Source organism: Saccopteryx leptura, chromosome 2 (genome assembly GCF_036850995.1).
Source record: "Saccopteryx leptura isolate mSacLep1 chromosome 2, mSacLep1_pri_phased_curated, whole genome shotgun sequence".
NCBI lineage: Eukaryota > Metazoa > Chordata > Mammalia > Chiroptera > Emballonuridae > Saccopteryx > Saccopteryx leptura.
In genome coordinates, this window is record NC_089504.1 from 236,492,241 (window position 1) to 236,515,591 (window position 23,351).

Below are 23,351 nucleotides of genomic sequence, written 5' to 3' on the forward strand. Positions count from 1 at the left end.
TTAAATGAACCTGAGTCCAATTCCTTGCAATCACAATAGCCTTGGTGAGAACCCTGTGCCAAGTCTCCTCCCCACCTTCCTGCATCCAACCACCACTGTCTCCCTTCCTCCATGCTAACAGAATCCCAGTTTTGTTTCAAGAGGCTGTGGCTATCCCTTGATCCTGGAGGAAGTAGTTCCTTCCTTCCCTAGCCTTAGGGAAGAATTCATGCTGGAATGGGCATGGGACCCAGATCTGACCAATATAAAAGTAATGGTAATTCTGCCAAAGGGCTTCCCTTTTAACCAAAAAACAAAAGACTCATTTGAAGGAAAACATTTTGTGACTGTTCCTTCCCCATTCTACCTCCTTTGAACATTGATATGATGCCTGGCACTTTGGCAGCCATCTTGTGGCCGTGAGGTTTCTAATGGCTAACATACAGAAGCTGGCAGAGAAGAAAGGCAAAAAAGATTGGGTCTTTGAAGATATTGTTGAGCTGCTGAACCTTTCCTAGAACTGCCTGACTCTGGGCTTATTGTTAAGTGAACAATTAACATTTTAATGGTTTAAACTACTATGACTAGTTTTACTGTTTGCAGCTCAAGGTATTCCTCCTTTGATGTGTATTATCAGTAACTAAGGGAGACTCTTAATCTCATCCTTCAAGGCTCTCTGTTGCTTCATATTACTTAAAAATAATGAAAGTCTATATTTATTTCAAAGTCCACCCCCTAAGATAGTCTTTCATCTCACTGCCAACACCACCAGGGTCATTTATGTGTTGCTGAGGCTATTTGAAGTAAGGGAAAGAAACTATATAACCCCAGCTACCTTGAACATCTTTTGCCATTTTCTGAAATCCTTCCTAACACACAGAGAAATAGAAATTTCCATTTTAATGGAAATAAGAGCTTTTGAATAGTTCAAAATTAGATACAATCATCCTCAGCTAAAGGCTTGGGCAACTTTTGTGGCAGCTCTTGTGTCATTCAATAATATTGATTTTTTTTTAAAGGGCAAGCAATTTAGAAGGCAAGGAATTTTTAACGTTAATTTTCTCAAGATGAGAAAGCTCTCAATTGCAGGCCTCTTTATTCCAGCCCCTGGGAAACATTTCTGCCCACCAAGCACTCCTTCTCCACCCCAGCCCCCAACTCCCCCAGGTTATTTGAGGGTAAAGGGACTGGGCTAGCTCCTCTGGCAGTTTCTGACCAATTGGAAGGCAAAAATGACAAGCAAATGTTCTGTGTTACCCAGGAGAGCTCAGCAGACCAGAAATAACTGGAATTATAACCATTTGCCACTCGGGGTTCAAGGACATACCCACGTTGCCAAGGAGAGGTAGATCTGCCAAGCTGCCTCCTCTGACGACTTGCCTCAGCCAACGGGGTTGCAGCCCATATTTCAGGGACCCAGGATTGTTTGCAGTCGACCTAAGACTTGAGCCTGAGGAATTTGCAGGCTGTGACCTCAACAAACACCAGAAGAAGAAAATATTGTTGCCTCCAACAGACTCAAAGTCACAATGTTGGCGTTGGCAGCCAACTGTACAACGTTTCCTCCTTATAAGAAAGGGTATCGTGTTAAAGCATTAAGATGACCCTGGATGGACAAAATTGGCAAGACCATGAAGCCGAACTGTCGCTAGGACATTATGACAAATGAACAAATGCCACCCCTTGCGATGTCCATCACCAACATGTTTTAATAAGAGATGAACGTACACATTTGGCTCCCTCGCAACGTTGACTTCAGATATCTCCAAGCAGAGGGCCAGTCTTCTCTGGCCTTTGATGGAATTCAGCAGCTTCCTCCTTCCTTCTCTGAATTCCCTGCCTTAGCAATGGGGAAGAGGCTCCTGTGAACCAAATCCAGGAGGAGGACGTTGTCTGCTGAGACATCATGTCAGCTTTTTCTTCCAAGGCCAACCCAAAACCCAAAAGACCTCCCTTCTCTTCCTATGAAAATGTACACACTTCACACGTCCCGTTCCTCCCCACCCCATGGCGTCCCTGCTGTGGGTCCCGCTGCTGGAATCCCAAGGGCTGCCTCTGTGTAAAGACCAAGCCAACCCTTAATAGCAAGGATGGCAGAGAAACTGGGGCAGGTGGGGGGAGCACTACTCCTGGTCCCTTGACCCCAGCGGGAGTGGGCAGCTGGTGTAGCATCCTTTTGTTTTCTCTGTCCATTTAGCCATCCACCCAGCTCAAAATCCAAAGTGCTGACCTGAATTAACTGTTTTCCTTCCCCAAGAGTCACCAATCCACCTGACCAACGAAGGGACAAGAAAAGAAGCCCCAACGAGGCCTACACTGCTTCTGAAGGGGAGGCCCCTATTTTGGCTCTGGGCTTGATTCTTGCCTCTCTTTGGCCTCAGTCCCCAGTGCCCGGGGTAACAGCTTTCTGGGGTTGTCGTCTGGTGCAAGCCCAGCTGTCTCCATGGATACATTTGGATCCCCCAGAGCCAGGGAAAACAACCCCAAAGGGGACCAAGTGAGCCACGTGACTCAAGTTCAAATGCATGTCCATCTAGCAGTCTCCACAAGTCAAGCCCTGGTGTGGGGGGGGGCAAACCAAGAGACCCCTTCCAAGGGAGTGTTTCTTGGACCCAAGAAAAAGCTGCTCAGGTCACACCTAAGTCACCTGTGATTTCAAAGAAGAAAGCTGGGGGCCTGGGGTGTAGGAGAAACCTACCAAACAGGTCTGGTGGGTACAGGTCTCACAGAGGTCGGGCCTGGACTGTATCTATGGATATTTTTTGGTTGTTGTTCACCAAAGGTGTGACCAGCTAACTCTGAGTGGTGTCTGGTTGGCTACCAGTGTCACAGGCACTCTTAGTGTGTCTGTCTTCCCATGCAGATTCACAGGTTATTAACAAAACTCCCCCCACACACATACAGAAAACACCCGGAGCAAATGCCTCCCCATCTGCAGGTGGGTCTCAATGAATATGAGCAGTCGGGATCCAGGTTGTACTCTTGGATGAGTTCTTGGTGTCGGCAGTGACGGCCAGTGCCCCAGACGGACTCCACCAGCTCCCTGCACTTCACAGCCTCAAAGACCAGCTCAGCTCCCCATAGGTCGCTACTCCTGAGAGCCAGAGTTCGACCTGGTGACGCCTGTGCCATGCATCCCTCGGCCGACCATCTCCTGGCCCCACTCCCGGTGGCTGGATTCCTGCAGTCCACGGCCTTTGGTCTCGATGGGCAAAAAGCAGGAGGCCACAGCAGCCAAGAGGCAGCAGCCACTGTAAACTGCCAGCGACAGATACACGGAGGATTCCAACATCACCTGGGGGGAGAAGATGCATGTCAGAGAGAGCATCCATTCTGAATGGACCACCAACCATTCCGATGATATTGATAACGCCAGGCCCTGTTGTAAGCACTCTGTATGATTGTCCCATTTAGTCCTCATGACAGCTCCATGAGGTAGGTTCTTTGTCCCCATTTTGCGGAGGGAAAAACTGAGGCACAGAGAGGGTTAAGTACCATATTCAGGTTTATACAGATACTATGGATAGGGTCAGCATTCAAATCCCAACCCCATCAGGCCTAGAACCTGTATTTCTTATATCAACACTCTCTCCCGGAACAACCTCTGCTGACTTCCTGGCTTGACGGCACCAGGCGAATCACACAGCAGGGCTAAACCTCATGTCCTCCTTTGGCAAATGGGCATAAGGGCAGTGTCCACCTCTTAATGAGAGGATACCTTAGCAGCACTTGGCACCCTGCAGGCACATGGCACGCTGTCAACCAGTATTAGTTAGCAGTGACATACAATGGCCAAACACAATAGCGCAGAACAGAACTACTCGGCTAAAATGTGCGCTGGAATTCTGTGTACATGAAATATCCAGAACAGGTAATCTACACAGAGAGAGTATAGACTGGTGATTGCCGGGGCTGCAGGGAAGGGGAAAGAGGGAGCAGCTGCTTCCTGGGCACAAAGTTTTCTTTTGAGGTGGTGAAAATGTTTTAGAACTAGCTAGAGGTGTTACTTGCACAATGTGGTGAATGTGCTAAGTGTGTTCACTTTAAAATGATTCATTTTTGTGTGCTGTGGCCTTTATCTCAATTTTAGAAAGTGATCAATAGAGGGAAAACATAAATAAGACTTTAAAAAGCAAAAGGATGTCAAAATAAGATTCCTAAAAACAGGTAGAAATGCTTCAAGACACACTAAGAGATGCAAAATTCTACAACTACACCTAATTATCCAACTCAGACACCAGGGACAGGAACATTTGTTTCCCACAAAACCACGTTGGCCTACTTGTCTTCATCCAAGTTATTTTTGGCCACATGTTATAGGACACCCTGGGAGTCTTCTGCATGGGAAAGACCTGGGCTTGCTCCCCAGCTTCTCTGCTGCCCAACTGTGTGACCTTGGGCAAGTCTCTTTACCCTTCTGAGCCTACATTTTCTCGTCTGCAAGCAATATATATATATTTTTTTTACCATAGATGGATTGTTTGGATAAAATAAGATAATGCACACAGAAGGCTCTACAGAAGACTCAGCTTGTAGTAACTTCTTGCCACCCACTGGCTTTTGTCACACCCACCTCCTCTGTATGTGGGGCGGCACCTACCTGAGCGATGAATGGCGTGATGAGAGCACCCACTCTGGCCATGCCACTGCAGGTGCCCAGGCCTAGCGCTCGTGTCGCCGTGGGGTAGACCTGAAACACAGCCCCCAGGTGTGGCCTTAAAGAAGTGCATGTCCCTCCTCCTGCTTCAGCTCAGGGATGACAGGACTGAGCCCAGGAGTGGGCCTGAAGTTAGGGTGACTCCTTCAAGGTGTTGGTGACCACACTGAGGGATGGGATACTGGGGTGAAGATTCTTACCCCAAAGGAGATAGGAGTGGTTATGTGCCTAGCCTGCACTGGGCAAAGTGAGGAGGGACTGTGCATCCTCCAGGTCACAGCAATTACAAAGTGGGCACATGTTCTCCACTCCCTTCCAGTCTGCTGGCTGGCAGAATTCTGAGGCCCTAGGGGAGGGTTCTTCAACTTTGGCACTTTGGTGGTGAGGGAGGAGCTGTCCTATGCACTGTAGGGTGTTTAATAGCATCCCTGGCCTCCACTCCCTGGATGCAGTCACACTTCTGCACTGGCCATCCCAGTTGTGACAACCCCAGAATATATCAAGATTGCCAAATGTCCCCTGGGAGGCAAAAACCACCCTTGGTTCACAATCACGGGATGCAAGGAGCCTGGGTACCTGAGTCACTGTAGGGAGGAAAGCTGTGAGCCTGGGCCCCTGAGTCACTGTGGGGAGGAAAGCTGTGAGCCTGGGTCCCTGAGTCACTGTGGGGAGGAAAGCTGTCTGTCAACCTGGAACACCTATGTTGTTTAAATGAGAACCTTGTGCACACATTCTCTTTTGGAGAGTTCTTAGGTCCAGGAGGTAGCATGCCTCTAGCAAACACAATGCTCAGTGCAGAAAGCTTAAAAAGAATAAAAAGCCTAAAGAGGAAAAACAAAACTCACACACTGTCTCAACGCTCAGAGACCACTGTCTCATTTTCACATATACTCTTCTAGTTTGTCTGTGATTGTACACATATGTTCATTCTTTTATTTATGCATTCAGCAAATACTTCGTGAGTGCATCCAGATGCATTTATGGATGACATTTAATTCACTCAATTACACAAGCAGCGTATAAATGTATAAATATATTCTTGTAGGAAACTTAAATTCCCTATTCATCCACTCCTCTCAGGAAAATTCTCCCCATAGGGCTCCACTATTACGAAGTTTGGAGCATATCTTCCCAGAGCTATTTAAAACTATGAATACAGAAAATACTATATATAGCATTGTTTTTAAAATATAGATGGTATCATACTATATACAGCTTGAAAGTTTTTCCATTCAGTAATATGCCTTAAAATCCTGTCCACATCAGTGTATAGACAGCTACCTCATTTTTTTTTTTTTTTGTATTTTTTTTTTCTGAAGCTGGAAACGGGGAGAGACAGTCAGACAGACTCCCACATGCGCCCGACCGGGATCCACCCGGCACGCCCACCAGGGGCGACGCTCTGCCCACCAGTGGGCGATGCTCTGTCCCTCCGGCGCGTCGCTCTGCCGCGACCAGAGCCACTGTAGCGCCTGGGGCAGAGGCCAAGGAGCCATCCCCAGCGCCCAGGCCATCTTTGCTCCAATGGAGCCTTGGCTGCGGGAGGGGAAGAGAGAGACAGAGAAGAAGGAGGAGGTGGGGGTGGAGAAGCAAATGGGCGCTTCTCCTATGTGCCCTGGCCGGGAATCGAACCCAGGTCCCCCGCACGCCAGGCCGACGCCCTACCGCTGAGCCAACCGGCCAGGGCCCTCATTTTTTTTTTTTTTTTTTTTTTTTAGAGAGAGAGAGTGGAGGAGTGGGGGGAGAAGCAGGAAGTGTCAACTCTTAGTAGTTGCTTCCTGTATGTGCCTTGACCAGGCAAACCCAGGGATTTGAACCGGTGACCTCAGCATTCAAGGTTGATGCTTTATCCACTGCACCTCCACAGGTCAGGCTACCTCATTCTTTCTAATTGCTGTAACTGTATTTTGCAACATGATATTCCAGTTTACAATTCAGTAGACATTGATAAATATCAAATTAAGTTAAACTTGATATATATAAATATATAAACTGGCTTGCTGCTCCCAGACACCCCTCCTACCTCAGGCGTGTAAACATAGGCTGCTTGGAAGCCTCCAGAAATAAATGCTCTTGAAATGAAGAGTAACAGAGTGAGCATAGTTCTAGGAAGAGAGAGAGAGAGAGAAAAAAAAAAAAGATGAGCAGCCATTTTTTCTGTCAGCTTGTTTTAATAAAGTCCTATCTGCCCAGGCAGAATTTACACCCCAGAAATTGGCAAAGCCCACCCCCACCCTACACACATTGATACAGGCATGCAAACACTCACATCGCAGTGCCCTCTCTAAAGGCCTACTTTTAAAGGTTGGTCATTCTTCAAAGCACCAAGCTGAGAAACGGACACATCTATGGTGCCCACGCTGCAGGCAGGATTGGGTAGAAGTGATACATAAAGAATCAGAACTCCAGAGAGAACCCAAAGGGACTGGCCTTGACCAGGAACCAGCTGAGCCAAGGAAAATAGACTTCTATTCAGTATTTTTAGGATAATCCTGATCTCCAATCTTCTGTCCTATGGCTCCCATAAATATCTCAGAATATCAACATTTCATAGTCTAAGCTCTATCTTCAGACCTTCTCAAATTCCTCATTGGGTTTTGTCTGGGGCCTCTCACGGGTCAAGGCAGGCACAGGCCACTTCCATATTTTGAACCAAAAAAGGATAATAAAACAGGGCCTCTTTAAAATATCTCCATGGAACAAATGAACACTTTTAACCCATACATAAATTAAACAGCTATATGCATGATCTCACTGGGAGATGAGGTCAAAGGTCTGAATGTGATGGAATTGGAGCGAAACCTGGACCAAGGTGCCTTCTTGCCCCACCCCCATCAGAGGCCCCCAGACTTTGAGCCTGATCTTTGGTCAGTTCTAAGGCAGCCAAGAGCCTCAGTCCTAGTGAGGGGCTGGACAGAATCCTTCAGATGACCTCCAGGAGGTGCAACCCACTACCTGCACGCCCAAAGAGCCACTGACCGCAACCTGAGAAGTAAGTCCCCTGGCTAGAGAGCACTGGTTTCAGCACCCACCTGCCAACACAGATAAACAGCAGGAGGCTGCAGAACGAGAAGACGGCGAAGCACAGAGCCATGGTCTTCTTGCGGCCCAGGCGGTCAATGATCCATAGAGTCACAAGGACACCTGCAAGGGAGCAGGGCACCGTGGCTGGCAGCTTCTGACGTGGCTCCCATGACCCCCACCTCCTGGTAGTCACACCCAGTCCAATCCCACTGAGAGTGGGCCAGACCTCCTGACTCACTTCTAATGACTAGAATACAGCAAAAGGGATGGAATGCCACTTTTGAGATGAGGTTATAAAAGGCTGTGACCTTTTTAAATTTTTATTCTTTTGGCATTCTCTCTTTCCCTGGCTCTTCTCATGTGCTTGCCTTGTTGGCTACCTGGCAAGGAACTGAAAGTGGCCTCTGGCCAACAGCCAGTGAGGAACTTGAGGCCCTCAGCCCAATGACCCTGGAGGAATTGATTCCTGCCGACAACGACGTGAGTGAGCATGGGAGCAGGTCCTGCCCCAGAAGAGCTTTCAGATGAGATGCAAACCCTGGGCCAACACCTCCACTGCAGCCTTGTTTGTTACACTGGGGTGGAGGACTCAGGTAAGCCACTCCCAGACTCCTGACCCTCAGAAACTTTTGTGTTGTTTTGAGCCTCCCAAACCTGGGATAATCGATTATACAGTAATGAATAACTAATACAGGCACCAAGGGGAGACTGAATAGCGGTATTCACTGAATGTAGGCAGTGGAGTCCTGGGATGGGAGTCAGAAACATGTGGGTTCTAAGGCCCCCTTTCCTCTACCTTCCCACGTGGTCTTGGGTTAGCCCCTTGCCTTCTCTGAGACTCAATTTCTTCATCTGTAAAATGGGATTAAATAAAAACAACATTTCTACTTCTGTAGAGGCAGGGTAACATAGTGATAATTAATAGTAATAATAATAATAATTATTAATATTATTAAACCTGGGTCAAGCATTTTTACATCTATTATCTTGTTTAATCATCAAAACAACCCTCTAAAAGAAAAGCTACTAAAAACCTCATTTTTCACATTTATTCATACATTAAGTGCCTACTGTGTGTCAGGAACTGTTCTAGGAGCTTGGGAATGTGTCAGTGAACCAAAACAAAAAACAAAGCAATAACCATAATAAATAAAGAAGAATTTAAGTTTTAGGAAGATTAAATCATAGAAATGGTCAGTGCTGGAAGTCACAGAAGTGGTGATTGGCGATGCTGAATTTAACTCCGAGTCTTTACTCTTTTTTTTTTAACTTTATTGATTTTTTTTAAGAGAGAGGAGAGAGCAGATGAGAATGAGGAAGGAAGGGAGAAACATGAACTTGTTCTACTTTTCCATGGATTCATTGATTGATTCTTGTAGGTGCCCTAACCGGGGATCAAACCCACAACCTTGGTGCACTGGGACGATGCTAACCAACTGAGCTACCCAGCCAGAATTTTAGAAGAAAAATAGTATAGTGAGGGACTGAGGACTCTGAGCTCTGGCAGGACTCAGTGTCTTGGGTTTCCAAGAAGCAGACTCTGGAACAAGGGTGCAAATACAAAGTGTTTACTGGAGTGGTCATCCAAGAAAGTACCAGTAGGAGCATAAGAAAGTTAGACAGGAAAGGAAAGCACCAAATAAAGGCATATAGCAAGCAAGTTACCACTGTGGGCAATTGCTGCTGAGTTCCACTGGAGGACTCCGGAAGCCAGCGTGGAACACGCACCTTAGGATTCCCCTGCCTGATGGGTGAGGAAGTGGGGGCATTGGTACACCAATTCCCACAGTTATTGGTGGAAAGCTGTTCCCAGGTGTTAGGCACTTCTGACCACTCTGCTTGCTTTTAGACTTTCCATTCCTCCTGAGGCAGCCCTTGGGCACAGAGATGCCGAGACCTGCTGCAGCAAGTTGCAGCAACAGTTTCTGCTACACCTTTCCAAGCCTCAGTTTCTCCAGTTGTAAAGTGGGAATAATTATACAACTTTACAAGACTAAATGAGAACTTATCTGGAAATGGGATTTGCTGCCAGGGAGCACCAGGAATGTGACACTGAACAGCTGCCACATTCTCAGGCTTCCCTGCCCCAGCCCCGCCTCCCGCACGTCCCTCACCTGGGAATTCCGAGAGGGTGGTCCACAGCAGGTCCATGTAATCCTCCTCACTCAGGTACTCACAGGCCAGGCTGCACTTTGCCTCCACTGCCTTCTTCTGGCTGGAAACTGGAGGTGGGAGACAGAGAAAGGATAAGCCACACACAGAGCCTTGAATCACACCCTCCTGCTCCCCAAGCTTCTTCTCGGAGCATGAGTTTGGCTGGGGTGCCATGGAAAGAGCCCAGGCTCAGGAGGCAGACAGACTCAGGTTTGAAGCGTGACCAGCAATGCTACAGCTTCATCTCTCTGGATATCAGTTTTCTAAATTAATTGGGGCTAAAAAATCCACAGAGCAGGATGGATGAGAGAATGAAAGCAAGTTGTGCATATGCATGTGCTTAGTCTGGAATTGGCACCTACTTGCAGCAGATAGATTCTAGGGTGACCCCAATGATCCCCACCTGTATTATATGACCCCCCTTACCTCCTTGATCACAATATTTTATTCTTCTCCTTCTTCTCTCTCTCTTTCTCTCTCTCTCTCTCTCTTTCTGTGCTCATTCTGTTTCAGCCACACTGGTCTCCTTGCTAATCCTTCAACAAATAAGGCATGCTCCTACCTCAGGACCTTTGCCCTGGTGGCTCCGTCTTCCTTGACTGCACTTTATATATTCCCATGACTAATTGCCTCACTTCCTTCAAGTCTTCCCTTAAATCTCACCTTCTCATTGAGGCCATTCTGACCATCCCGTTTAAAACTTCAACCTGTGCACTACTCCTTGCTCTGCCCCACCCTGCCCTCCCTGACCCTACTCTACTATCTCCCTCCCCTATATTATTTGTTAGAAAAGAGCATGAAAGACATTGAAATTGGCAAAAATGTCCTGTCTACTGTACCCTTATAGGTTATCCCACTTTTCATGATCTTTGAGCTAGTTTGTAACTCTGCACATTCTAGTATACTGTTATGAATGCAAATTATTCTCCTCCTCCAAAATGCAAAGTGTGTCTGGTGGTGATGCAATGGATTATTGACTTATACATAGTGACAAGTTTTGCCTCTAATTCTAAACCTATTTCAGCATTCTTGATTGCCTATATACATGTCTGTTTTGAATTCTCCTTTGAACCAACGGTAACCTCTCAATGGTGTTAAGAGACAAGTCTCCATGGGTCACTCATGTTTCTACATGTTATATAAGCAGAGGCACGAACTGCCTTTGCTCCGGACTATCTTGTCAAGGACAAGCAAACAGGTTTGAAAGAAGGAGAGTATCTCCTTCTGGAGAAAAGAGCAGGTTTTCCTATAGCCTTCAAAAATACAGTGTCGCCCTACAGGGCAAGGGGCAGGCCGGCCGGCTTCCCACCCACTATAAAAGATTTGGGTGCCTTAAGCTCAGGGATCCTCTCTTGTAACCAACCCACTGCCTTTGCAGGTACCACCTGCCCCTCTTTTTTTTTTTTTTTTTTTTTTTTTTTTCATTTTTCTGAAGCTGGAAACAGGGAGAGACAGTCAGACAGACTCCCGCATGCACCTGACCGGGATCCACCTGGCACGCCCACCAGGGGCGACGCTCTGCCCACCAGGGGGCGATGCTCTGCCCATCCTGGGCGTCGCCATGTTGCGACCAGAGCCACTCTAGCGCCTGGGGCAGAGGCCACAGAGCCATCCCCAGCGCCTGGGCCATGTTTGCTCCAATGGAGCCTTGGCTGCGGGAGAGGAAGAGAGAGACAGAGAGGAAAGCGCGGCGGAGGGGTGGAGAAGCAAATGGGCGCTTCTCCTGTGTGCCCTGGCCGGGAATCGAACCCGGGTCCTCCGCACGCTAGGCCGACGCTCTACCGCTGAGCCAACCGGCCAGGGCTCCACCTGCCCCTCTTTAGGTTACTCTGTGGGAAGCGGGGCTGAAGGAACAGGTGTAAAAAATGCTGGTGCTCTCACTCCTGCTATTACTGTGAATAATAAAGTCTTTAGTCTCTGACCCAGGAGCCTCACGTCTTCTACTGGCGTCTATGCAAACTGTGAAAGGCTAATCTGTTAGCTTGCACATAGGTCAAGATCTCAGAATTTCACAGTTCTTAACAACCGGTTCCTTCACTAATTAATGAGGTAATAAAGTAAAATCCTTGACATATGTTCATTTTATATTTGTATCAGAGGCATGATTTTACCTTTTCTTGAAAAGTTTTTCCTTTAACATACCTGTCATCTTCCAACACATTATATAATTTCCTTACTTATTAAGCTTTTCTCTCTCTCTCTCTCTCTCTCTTTTTCCTCTCTTTATACCAAAATATAAGCGCACGGAGCAGGGACAGTTGTCTTTTGCATTCATTGATATATTCTAACACGTGGCCCAGTACCTGGCAGGTACTAAGAAAATTCTGAATGAATGATGACGTGCTCAAGTTCCCACAGCTAATTTGGTGCTAGAATGCAAGCTCCTTGATTTCTGGTTGGGGGCGTGTTGCACAGAATTACTTTCCCACCCAAGTACAAGAGAGAGCTTTTTAGTGGGGTTGGCAAACTATGGCCTGGAGGCCAAATCTGATCTCAAGCCTATTTCTGCCTGACCCGTGGGTTAAGAGTGGTTTTTACATGTTAAAATTATTTTTAAAAACCAGAAGATTGGCCCTGGCCGGTTGGCTCAGTGGTAGAGCGTCGGCATGACGTGCAGAAGTCCCGGGTTCAATTCCCAGCCAGGGCACACAGGAGAGGCGCCCATCTGCCTCTCCACCCCTCCCCCTCTCCTTCCTCTCTGTCTCTCTCTTCCCCTCCCGCAGCCGAGGCTCCATTGGAGCAAAGATGGCCCAGGCGCTGGGGATGGCTCCTCGGCCTCTGCCCCAGGTGCTAAAGTGGCTCTGGTCGCAACAGAGAGATGCCTCGGAGGGGCAGAGCATCGCTCCCTGGTGGGCATAGCGTCGCCCCCCTGGTGGGTGTGCCGGGTGGATCCCCGTCGGGCGCATGCGGGAGTCTGTCTGACTGTCTCTCCCCGTTTCCAGCTTCAGAAAAATACAAAAAAAAAAAACAAAAACCCAGAAGATAAATAATGGTTTATGGCAGAAAAAAATGATATGAAATTCACATCTGTGTTCACAAGTAAGGTTTTATCAGAACAGAAGCAATGCTTTGAGTTGTACGCATTGCTCATAGCTGCTTCTCTGCTACGATGTCAGAGCTGGATGGCTCACCAAGCCCAAAATGTTTACTATCTGGCCCTTTATGGATAATGTTGCCAACCCTGCTTTATAACCTTCCACGGGATCCTCTGCTTTGCTTAAGCAGGTTCTCTGCTAGGGGCATGCAATTTACCCTCCATCAATACCAAACCCTAAATCTACAATGAGCTGCTTTCTTAGACCAGTTCATTTAGACTCTGACACCTCCCCCCACCCCAGTGAGATGTGACTCCACCATCTCTCTAAATCCTGATACCAATAAACAAAACTATTAACTAAGATTAAAGAGGCTTAATATAAAAAAAGATAATGAGCAAATCCTGCAGACAAGCAAGAACTTGATCCCTTTATCGCCCATCCTGGGTTCCATGCTAGGAAGTTAGTCATCTCCTAAAGGCAGAATGGTTTGAAAGCCCAGATATCTGCATACAGACTTTGCTTTTTATTCGTTCTTTTTGTCCAGTGGTCCCCACCTCCAGCTGCACAGCAGAATCACCTGGGGAGCTTTTATAACCCTCTGGTGCCTGGGCTCCACCCAGAGATGCTGATTAAATTGGTCTGGGCGTTGTTCATCTGGCACTGGCGTTGTTCAAAAACTTCCCCCAGTGATTATGTTGTGTGGCTAGGGTGGAAATCCAACCTGGTTCTCAGACTTAATGTGCACGTGAAAATGGCTGCACTCAGGGTCATAGCCATAAGACTCAGGGCTGTATTTCATGGAGCTTTATAACATTTGACTCTGATGTCATGCCACTTCCATAAAAACAAACTGTCCAGGTGTCTATAGAGCACCCTGGAAGCCACAGACCAGATCTTCTATGCACAGATTATGCAGAAAGTTTCACCCTGGAGTTTGTAAGGTACAGTCACTGAGATTTGTGCAAGCTGAGGCCCTGTCAGGGCAGAACCCAGGGTAGGAGTGTGTGTGTGACTGTGTGTGTAGGGAGTAGGGGTGGTTAACTGGAAAACAGGGTTGCGATACTTACTGCTGCAGACATCTCCCGCCTGGAAGAGCTCTGTGGTGAGCAGAACTAATCCATAATAAGAAAAGGCATTGGAAAACCTGCCAGGAAGGAAGCAAGAAAGGTGAGCAAATGGACCTTTGGCCCTGGTTGGATGTTTCAGTTGGTTAGAGCATCATCCCAATATACAGAGGTTGCCGGTTGGATTCTCGGAAAGGGCACATACAGAAACAGATCAGTGTTTCTGTCTGTCCCTCTCTCCCTTTCTCTCTCTTTCAAATAGTTTAAAAAAATAAAAAAAATGGGCCTTGGGGGGCTTTCCTGGGGCCCTTGAGCAGGGAATGAAGATGACGGGTACAAACCACAGGGATGTGATAAAGGGAACTAATCCTGTGCCCTTTGAAAGATCAAAAACTCACTATATCACAGACATGCCATTCCCAAAGCTGTTTACTCAACTGGCAATAGGGGGACCAAAATTTGGAAGAAAGTACAGTATTGACACCTGTCAGGACTTCTGGGTTCAGTTGGTCTGGTCACCTTGGATAGGGAAAGAAAACTGTAATAATATACGGAACGGGGCTCCAGCTCTTCCCCCGAATTCCTGAGAGCTAATTCAATGTACCAAGCATTTATTAAACACCTGCTGTGTGCCCAGCACAAGTGTAGGGTCTGCAGACTTCACTAGAATTTCAGATCAGAATGACGCAGTTAATTCATTCTTGACTGTCCCAGGAATCAGAATACTGAAGTCTGTAGGAGCAGAATATTTTCATCCAGTATAGTACAGTATGTGGGAACTCAGTCACAATCAGACACTAATGATTAATTTCCCTAGGTAACATTAGGTGCTAGAAAATTTAGTGATTTCTGCAGTGAGCTAAAATTAGCCTCTACTTAATTGCTTCCATATTCAGATAGTGTCGGCCCAACAGAATCATATGCACTCAAAGATAGACACTCTCAACTGTGTACCCATCCACCTACACACTCCTTTTGAAAAAATCCTACAGACTTCACCATTGTACTGGGCACACAGCAGCTGCTTAATCAATGCTTGGTGAGTTGATCCAGCTCTCAGGAATGTGGGGGCAGAGTTCTGTATATGGAGTTCTGTAAGTAGAGCCCCGTTTTGTCTATCATCAAAGCCCTACAATGGACCACTTCCGCCGACACTACTCTGCTAATTAGCACCTCTGCTCAAAGGTGAACAGGAAAGGTGGTTAAATCGGAACACAAAGCCTCACCCAGGCCAATTGTGTGCACCATTAATCCTATGTACACGATTTGGTAGAGTTGAAAGAATAGCTGAAATCTGACAAGTTGTGGAGTTAAACACCTCCCTCCCAGCCCCTGCCAACGGCTGTTATTTAAGCAAAGCAGAACATGATCAAAGCCAAAAGTCCTAAGAATGCCCATGTTGACTGAATCAATGGCTCCCAAAATATGGGCCCTATGCCATGGTCGTACCCAAAGGAAAATACGGGTGGAGTAGGGGAACTGATACAGCATAAATATGAAATTTCATTGTGAAAAAAATCCCCCTTTAAGTTTCCTTTCAATTCTTTTGATTGTATCTCAGTCCTACTCAAATGATGAGTTACTTATGTTAATTTCTTTATCTCTTAAATACAGCCACTCAGTGCCTTGGCAAACCATCAACCTGGCAACTTCTTACTGTATTTATCTTTAAGAGTGCCTTCTATCTATGGCTTGAAAGTAAGGGGTTTTTGTTTTTTTTCTTTTTCTTTAAAAAAGACATATAAAGTTTCCTTTTAAAATGCATTTATCTGACGTAAAAGTGAATCAAATTAAAGAAAACGTCTAGGAAAATAATAGTACAGCTGATATCTGGATAAGACAGAGGTCAGGAAGGTGATGTTCAAACGACTGAATTTTTGCAAATGCTGCCTGAGATCAAACAGTTCTCTGTGCTTTGTGTTAAAACAAAACCCCACCGAGGACAGTGATGAAAGGGATCAAAGTGTCAAGAAATGGCTCTTACCATATAAACCACAGCAACAAGGTTGTCCATCTAAAATGGGGCGTGAAAAGGTCCCTCATTTTGCCTCGGTCTTCCTGTTTCGAGACAAAAGCAGGCAGATGTGTGGGTACTGGCTGGTGGCCGGAGACTGGTGGACACCCATGGCTGAGAGGAAGGTTTTTTGTGGGCTGGATACTCAGGCTCCAAGAACCTAGGACTCAACCCCAAGCCCAGTGTGGCAAATTAGGCCCGTCCAGCCAGATCCTAGCAATGTCCAGAGGCTTGATTCTGAAGGATGGAAACATTCTGGAATCCTGACGCTAGGAAGCAAACTCCTTGGTGGTTCCCCCTCCATCCCAACACTTCTCAGGTAATCCCTTGAACTCACAGAAAACCAGCCCAAGGGGTGTCCAATCTTACTATGTCTCACCCCCAAGGTGACAAAAATCAATGTGACAATTGATTCACCAAAAGCCATTTGCCAAAAGATAGATTAAGCTAAATGACCCATTTGCCAATTTCTTATAATTTGCTAATTTATCAAATCTTTGCCTTATGATATTCTTTCAAAAATATATTCTATGGCTGATTATATTTTTCTTAGATATATTTAATGAACATATTTTTCTTAGCACCTATCTGAGAAATGCTTACTTGTTTAAACTATATAATGCTAAAAGTTAAAAAAAAATTACTAGCCATAAGTGGTCTATGAGTACTGCCTTTATGGATAAAAATATTTTTGTAATATATTCTTCAATAAAAAGAAAGCATTCATTAAATATGCTTACTGAATATATTTGAGAATGTATTTATTGAACATATTTAAGAATATTTAGAGAAACTATATTTGATGAAAAAATGTACTAATATTTCTATAGAGAAAATGTATTCTTATTTACTAAATGTTTTTTTGTTGTTTTTTTACAGAGACAGAGAGAGTCAGAGAGAGGGATAGATAGGGACAGACAGGAACGGAGAGAGATGAGAAGCATCAATCATCAGTTTTTCGTTGTGAGACTTTAGTTGTTCATTGATTGCTTTCTCATATGTGCCTTGACCGGGGGCCTTCAGCAGACCAAGTAACTAACCCCTTGCTTGAGCCAGTGACGTTGGGTCCAAGCTAGTGAGCTTTTGCTCAAACCAGATGAGCCCGCGCTCAAGCTGACGACCTCGGGGTCTCGAACCTGGGTCCTCTGCATCCCAGTCCAACGCTCTATCCACTGTGCCACCACCTGGTCAGGCTACTACTAAATGTATTTTTTTTTTTAATAATCCTCAAAACACATTTTTGGCAAATTGATACATTGGCAAGTTAATTCCGGAAAATTTGCTTTTGGAAAATTGGTATGCTTACAGAAAGCTCTTCTCTCCACTTTGTCTCAAAATTCACCACTTCCCTGGAGCCTTCCTAGACCTTCATATTTCCCAAGTGAATTTGGGTGTGTCTCCTGGCCTCTATATCATCGGACCATGCAACACCTCCCCTCAATTTGGTGAAACTTCACTCAGTTCTTTTTGCATAATATAAAAACAATTTGAAATACAAATTTATTTTTAAACATAATTTGCTTGTAGGAACTGTTGTTTGTTTAAGGGTATTTGTCGCAGAGGGAAAGAATCTCAGCTTTTAATCTGCTGGCCTTCTCTCCACGTGCTCAGAGCGCATGCGCATGCGCAGACGGAAGCTGCTCATCTATTCTCATTGTGGTGGATTCCCTGATGGTGTTGCCACTGATGAGAAGCAGCATCCATTAAGGACACCTTCTAAGCCAGCTTGGTGCCCTGGATCTAAGCCTATCGTGGCACTTTCTAATGTGGTTTGTTGTCCAGCCTTTGCCGATCAATCACATTTGCTAATCAGACTTCATCGGTGCTGAAAGGCAAAACCGAAGCTAGAGTAGTTACGGGATCCATTAGTGGAGACTGCATTACATTTCTCTAATCATCGGCTAAATTCTCCAGGTGGCCTTTTTAGGACTTGGCAGCGAAAACACACCGATTCGAGTTGCAAGATTCCCCTTGCAGGATCCGCCCACCACACCCCCACCAGATCCACATATACCTACAATCACACACACACCCGCCCAGGTATACGTGCACCCCTGCATGCGCAGGGACATGCAAGCTACAGAGTCAGTGTGGATCAGGAACTGACCTGTCTGGAAATGATGAGTTTCCCCAGCGGCATGGGAGCTCCATTTTCTGTCGCTATCCGCTTTAGGGTGGCGATGGCCTTTTCCTGGTTCCCAGACAGCACATCATACCTTGCACTCTCCGGCAGCCACTGTAGGGACAGGAGATCCAGGCGTGGCAGGTTAGGGTGGAACAGAACACTGGGTTCATCTGTGTGTGGAGACCTTAAGGAAAGGGTAGGGGGGACTCTGGAGCCAGAGGACTGCCTTCACCAGCCATGCAAACATTTAATCCTTTGTCACGTGTCTATCTTGCTCTTTTACTCAAGCCAGGTTGAGTTGGGTTTCTGTCACTTGCAACTTAAGAGTCCCTACTATTCTAATACACTTACCTTAAGTGTAGCTCTTTCAGTGGTAGGACCTAGGTTCCCCTCCAACCCTCATTATCTCCCTAAAGAACATTCCAACAGTGTTTGTCTAGAAACCCAATACCCCATTCTAAACCTACTCCGAGTCCAGTTCCTTTGTACCATTTCCTGATTAAAAAAATAATAATTGTAAAAGGTGGCCTCCTCTACCCTCTCCCCGTCAAAATATAGTGAAGGTCACAATAGCAAAGGCTGAGATTGCTTAAAGGATACCTACAAAACACAGGACAGCAAAGAGGAGGAGTGGGACAGCTGAGAGCATGAGCAGCCACCGCCAGCCCAGGCTGGGCATCACGAACACAGCCAGGATGACCTCGAACACTGTCCCGATGGCCCAGAACACCTGGCACAGGAGAATGGGGGTCAGTGATGGGGACAGCATTGGTCAACACAGAAAGCAATGTCAGGATCACTGTAGACAAGGTAATCCATGTGGGTAGGGGGTGCTTGGGGTCAGAAGGTCAGAATGGCTATCACTTCTCCTGTGGTTTATATGGTTGGGCCAGAGCCACCATGGGGTCCATCTCCCAAGGGTGCCATCCATAATATATATTTGCATGGTTCCCACTGGAGTGTGTGCTTGGGCAGCTCTGGTTAAGGAGATCTATATGATCAATATTGTGTGAGGTCAGGATGGTAGTGGACATGTTGGGTTTTGTCCATTAACATCCATCTTCCCTGCCCAGCAGTGCTTCAGTATCCTTTATCAGAATGGCCTCTTTCCTGTGGGACTGAGTATCCTCTGTTTGCCTTTCCAAGTCTCTCTCCATCCTTTTTCACCTGGCTCCCTGTCTTCTGGCTTCCACTGGGTGCAGCCAGTGGGGACCACCACAGGCATAGGAGAGAGGGAAGAAGGAAAGAGAGATTGGGAGTTCATTGCTCTGGCCCCCTCTCTGAGGGGCAGTCATGGGCTGGCTGCATCCCTCAGTTAAAGGATACACTCCCACCCAACGGTCCTGGCCATATAACTCTCTCTCTGAGCTGCTAATTACTCCCTCCCTTTGCCCCTAACTGGCTGATGTGATAATACCTCTGCAAGGCCATTATAAATAGTCCCTTTATGAAACCCTCTTCAACTATTCCTAATTTGAGTATGCTGTTTTCTGCTGTGAGCCTGACTCTACAACTATTGCCATTTCAAAACTGGTTCTTCAGTTATCCCAACAGCTCTGGCAGCCCCCAAGAGCCTTTCTAAATCTCCTTTTGCCTAAATTAGTCACAGTCCATTTCTGTTGCTGACAACCAGGGTGACCTTCAAAATGTCTAGCTACTGGTATAGAGCACTGACCGATCAGAATGGTCATACACCTCCTCCACCCCCCACCATGACTATGTCAGGAGTTAACTCTTTAGTTGTCAGATCATGAAGAGTTCTAGGCGTGTCCTAAGAGAGGACAGGGTGTTAGGAGATGAGAGATAGTCAAAGTTCAGAATCAGCTGTCAGAAATGTGTTTCAAAATTTAAACAACTAGTTCAACCATACCACTGTGGACCAGCTGATTACCATCCTGATTAGTCAGGGTTGGATATAGTCAGGATGGTTAAGTTGGGCTATGAGGTCAATGTGATCAATATTGTCAGTATAATCATGATGACTAGGGAGGTCAGAGTGGCATCACAGTCATCACTTGGACATCAGTGTCCAGCTGGGACAAATATACCAGTCTGCCACTGCATGGAGGAGGGGTGTTGGGAAGCTATGAATTAGCCCTGAGATCTTCCAGATCATGGTTGGAAAATGGGTCACAAAACCCTGGCAGAAGAAGGTCTTGAGAGGTACTTATTGGACCAAGAGTTCTAATGCAACCTACATACAGGCCAAGAGGTGGCCATGAACAGAGATCTCAGACAAGACATGATGAGGTGGACAGCAATGATATGGTGGAAGGCAGGAGTTTGGTCCTCTCAAACTATGCCATTGAGCACCAACTCTTAGATAAAGCCATTTCCAGTTCAAGAAGAACATACCACCTGTCAGCCACCATATTTTTTTAAATTGAAGAACTTATCTGTATCTCAAAACAACCATGTCAGAATCAACATAACTGATCATTTAAGTCTTTGCATAGTAAGTCTTCATATCTTTCTTAAACTCCCTTTTCCTTGTCTTGTGGTTCAAGACACCCGAGCACCTCATGTCAGAGACTGAGAATTCTCTATAAACCCAGCCATCCTCCTTACCTCAATCAGCAAAATACACTTAGCTCTGGCTTTCATGGGAAGGAACTCAGCATACAGCGTCACCCTGGGAAAGCAAAGAGGCAGAAGGGGGTTAAGGGCAGACTGAGGGGGAAGATTGCTACAGTTTTCTGAATTTTTAGGCCAACGTTCTTCTGAGTGTGGTCTGTGGACCACTTACATTAGAATTTTCTGGGATGATGACTTCATACGTAGATCCCCAAGTGTCACCCCAGACCTTCAGAAACAGAGTCTTGGGGGTGGGCCCTGGCTTCTGCATTTTTTAAAGCTTCCCAGGAGCAGCCCTTAACTCATCCCTAGAATGAGACAGTCTGGAGATGTATGCTGCAGAGTCTCCCAGAGTAAACCACTACAGTTGGCCCTTGAACAACATGAATCTGAATCAGGTGGGTCCACTTACATGCAGATTCCAGCCCTTTCATGTCCTTTGGTTTCATATCCGCAGATCAAAACTATTTTTGCATTTCCAACAGGATTTTCTCACCCGTGGATGGAAAATACTGTTTTCTATTCATGGTTGGTTGAATCTGCAGATGAAGGGCTGACTATAGTTAAGCTTTTGGAGAGTCAAAAGTTATACTCAGATTTTTGACTGCACAGTGCTGGCGTCCCTAACCCTCACCTTGTTCTAGGATCAACTGTGCTTGTTCTTGAATCTGTGTCAGGATCTGCTTCCAATAAGAGAGTTTGGGAATCTTTCCATATTAATATACGTAGATTTACAGCATTATTTTTTAATAGGTATGACCCCATTGATCAATACATAGATTGTTTGCAATTTTTTGTTTTTGCAACTTATGCTACAAGAAACATCTTTTCCTAGAATTGTGTCCTGCACTTGGCCATTACTCATAGCAGTTTATAATGAAAACGAGCTGTTTGGTCTTCATCCAAAGTATGGTCATTATGACAATTACACAGATGAATAAAAGAATGAGCAACAAAATTAGCCATGCCAAGAAGCAGCAGATCCTGGCGTAAGTAACCCCCCGCTGCAAATAATAGCATTTATAGCACTTTGGCAATTCGAGATTTGCCAATTGGATCACATGCTCAGAAGGAAATGACCAGTGATCTCCATTTGGCATTTCTGCTTCGTCTTGGGAAGAAAAGACCGTGCCAAGGACAGGTTTGTGAGCAAGCTCGTTGTAGACACCCAAGTGAAGAACTTCCTGAGGCAGGTTTCAAGGTAGAATTCGTGGTACCTGGGGTGTGCATGCATTTTTAAAAACGGCTAAAAACACAAGTCGGGTGCCAGTTAACGAAGGTTTACATCCGGACTCCTAGGTAAGTGGCATTTCTGCTGAAGTACACAGCACCCTCTACTGGAAAGAAGAAATAATCTGCCCAGGGGGCCCAACTGGATCTTATATATTTGTGTGTGTGTGTGAGGTAGTAGGTGCAATTAGAGGCAATTATCATTGGAGGGAGGGTGGATGCTTATTTGCTTTTTAAAAATTTGCTAAAACAAAAATATATTGTTAAAAATAAAGTTACATTTAATTCCCTCACTTAAATTAAAGACTCTTCCTTCTTAATGATCCTTCATAGACAGAAAATGGAACTATTTGGCATCCTAAATGTGATTCCTCTCTCCTTCCTGAATTAAAGAGATTAGTACCTGCTCAGAACCACCCATTTTATGTTCCCAGAATCCTCCCCAAATCAGTACTCGGGACCCATGGACATTAATGATTTACCAGGACCTCTGACTATATAAGCTCAAAACTCTTTCCCAATATTTGTTCAAATGAAAGAGCTTTGGCATTAGACAACCTGGATTTGAACCCAGTAGATGGTTTGCAAAAGTTGCCCTACAATTTTTCCTCCCTATATCTATGCAGCCTTGCAACGAGACTTTGCAGGTCACTCCTTCCAGAGTTTATTTCCCCATCCCTTGAACCTGGGCTTTGTGGCTTGCTTTTGATCAATAGAATGTTGCAGAAGTGATATCATTCCAGTTCCAGGCTTGGGCCTCAAGAGACTTTATGGCTTCTGCTTGCTCTCCTGAGCCCCTGCCCAGGTACCACATGACTGGGTGCCTGGGCTAGCCCACTGGGGATAAGAAGCTAAGAAACACAGATGAGTTAGCTGTGGCCATGCTAGCCTAGCCAGTTCCCATTCAATTCAATTCACCAGCTGACTGAAGACACATAACCCCTACGGAGACTAGAACAACCGAACTGCTGAACTGCAGAACCATGAGTTAAATAAATCACTGTTTTGAGCCATTAAGTGCTGGGATGGTTTGTTACAGGGCAAAAATACTGTAACTTCCACACTACACTTAATACCCATTTGACCTTAAGCAAGTCTCTTGTGATTCTCTAAGCCTGTTTTCTCATCTGTAAGATGGAGATAATAGGGTTGTTCAATGGACAAGATGAAGTAGTGTGAAAAGAGCACTTAGCATAGGCCTAGCACTTGGTAAGCACTCAACATTATCATCACTATTAATGTTATTGTTGCTATTACCAAGAACCAGTGTGAACACCCACTTTGAGGGAAGAAAGAAAGGAAAGAAGAAAGAGAGAGAGGAGGGACACAGAAAGGCACAGATCAGGGCAGAAGGATGGCTCCTTATTAATAATATAATATGCATATGAGATGATGGATGTTACCTAAACTCATTGAGGTAATCATTTTGCAAGATATGTAAGTCAAGTCATTATGCTGTACACCTTAAACTTATAGAAGGGTTATATGTCAA

General features: G+C 45.7%; 1 protein-coding gene across 1 annotated transcript in view; it reads right to left on the bottom strand.

Moving 5' to 3' along the window:
- Positions 1 to 1,673: 1,673 nt before the first annotated feature.
- The window catches only part of SVOP (SV2 related protein), a 49,998-nt gene continuing 28,320 nt past the window's right edge, over positions 1,674 to 23,351 (bottom strand). Inside the window, exons 7-16 of the mRNA XM_066370685.1 lie at positions 20,624 to 20,687; positions 18,660 to 18,785; positions 18,038 to 18,166; positions 15,901 to 15,974; positions 13,920 to 13,996; positions 9,775 to 9,882; positions 7,669 to 7,780; positions 6,660 to 6,741; positions 4,580 to 4,669; positions 1,674 to 3,274 (exon numbers count right to left, since the gene is read on the bottom strand). Of these exons, the coding sequence (XP_066226782.1) occupies positions 3,068 to 3,274; positions 4,580 to 4,669; positions 6,660 to 6,741; positions 7,669 to 7,780; positions 9,775 to 9,882; positions 13,920 to 13,996; positions 15,901 to 15,974; positions 18,038 to 18,166; positions 18,660 to 18,785; positions 20,624 to 20,687 (1,069 nt within the window). The 3' untranslated portion in view covers positions 1,674 to 3,067. The remainder of the gene's footprint in view (positions 3,275 to 4,579; positions 4,670 to 6,659; positions 6,742 to 7,668; positions 7,781 to 9,774; positions 9,883 to 13,919; positions 13,997 to 15,900; positions 15,975 to 18,037; positions 18,167 to 18,659; positions 18,786 to 20,623; positions 20,688 to 23,351) is intronic.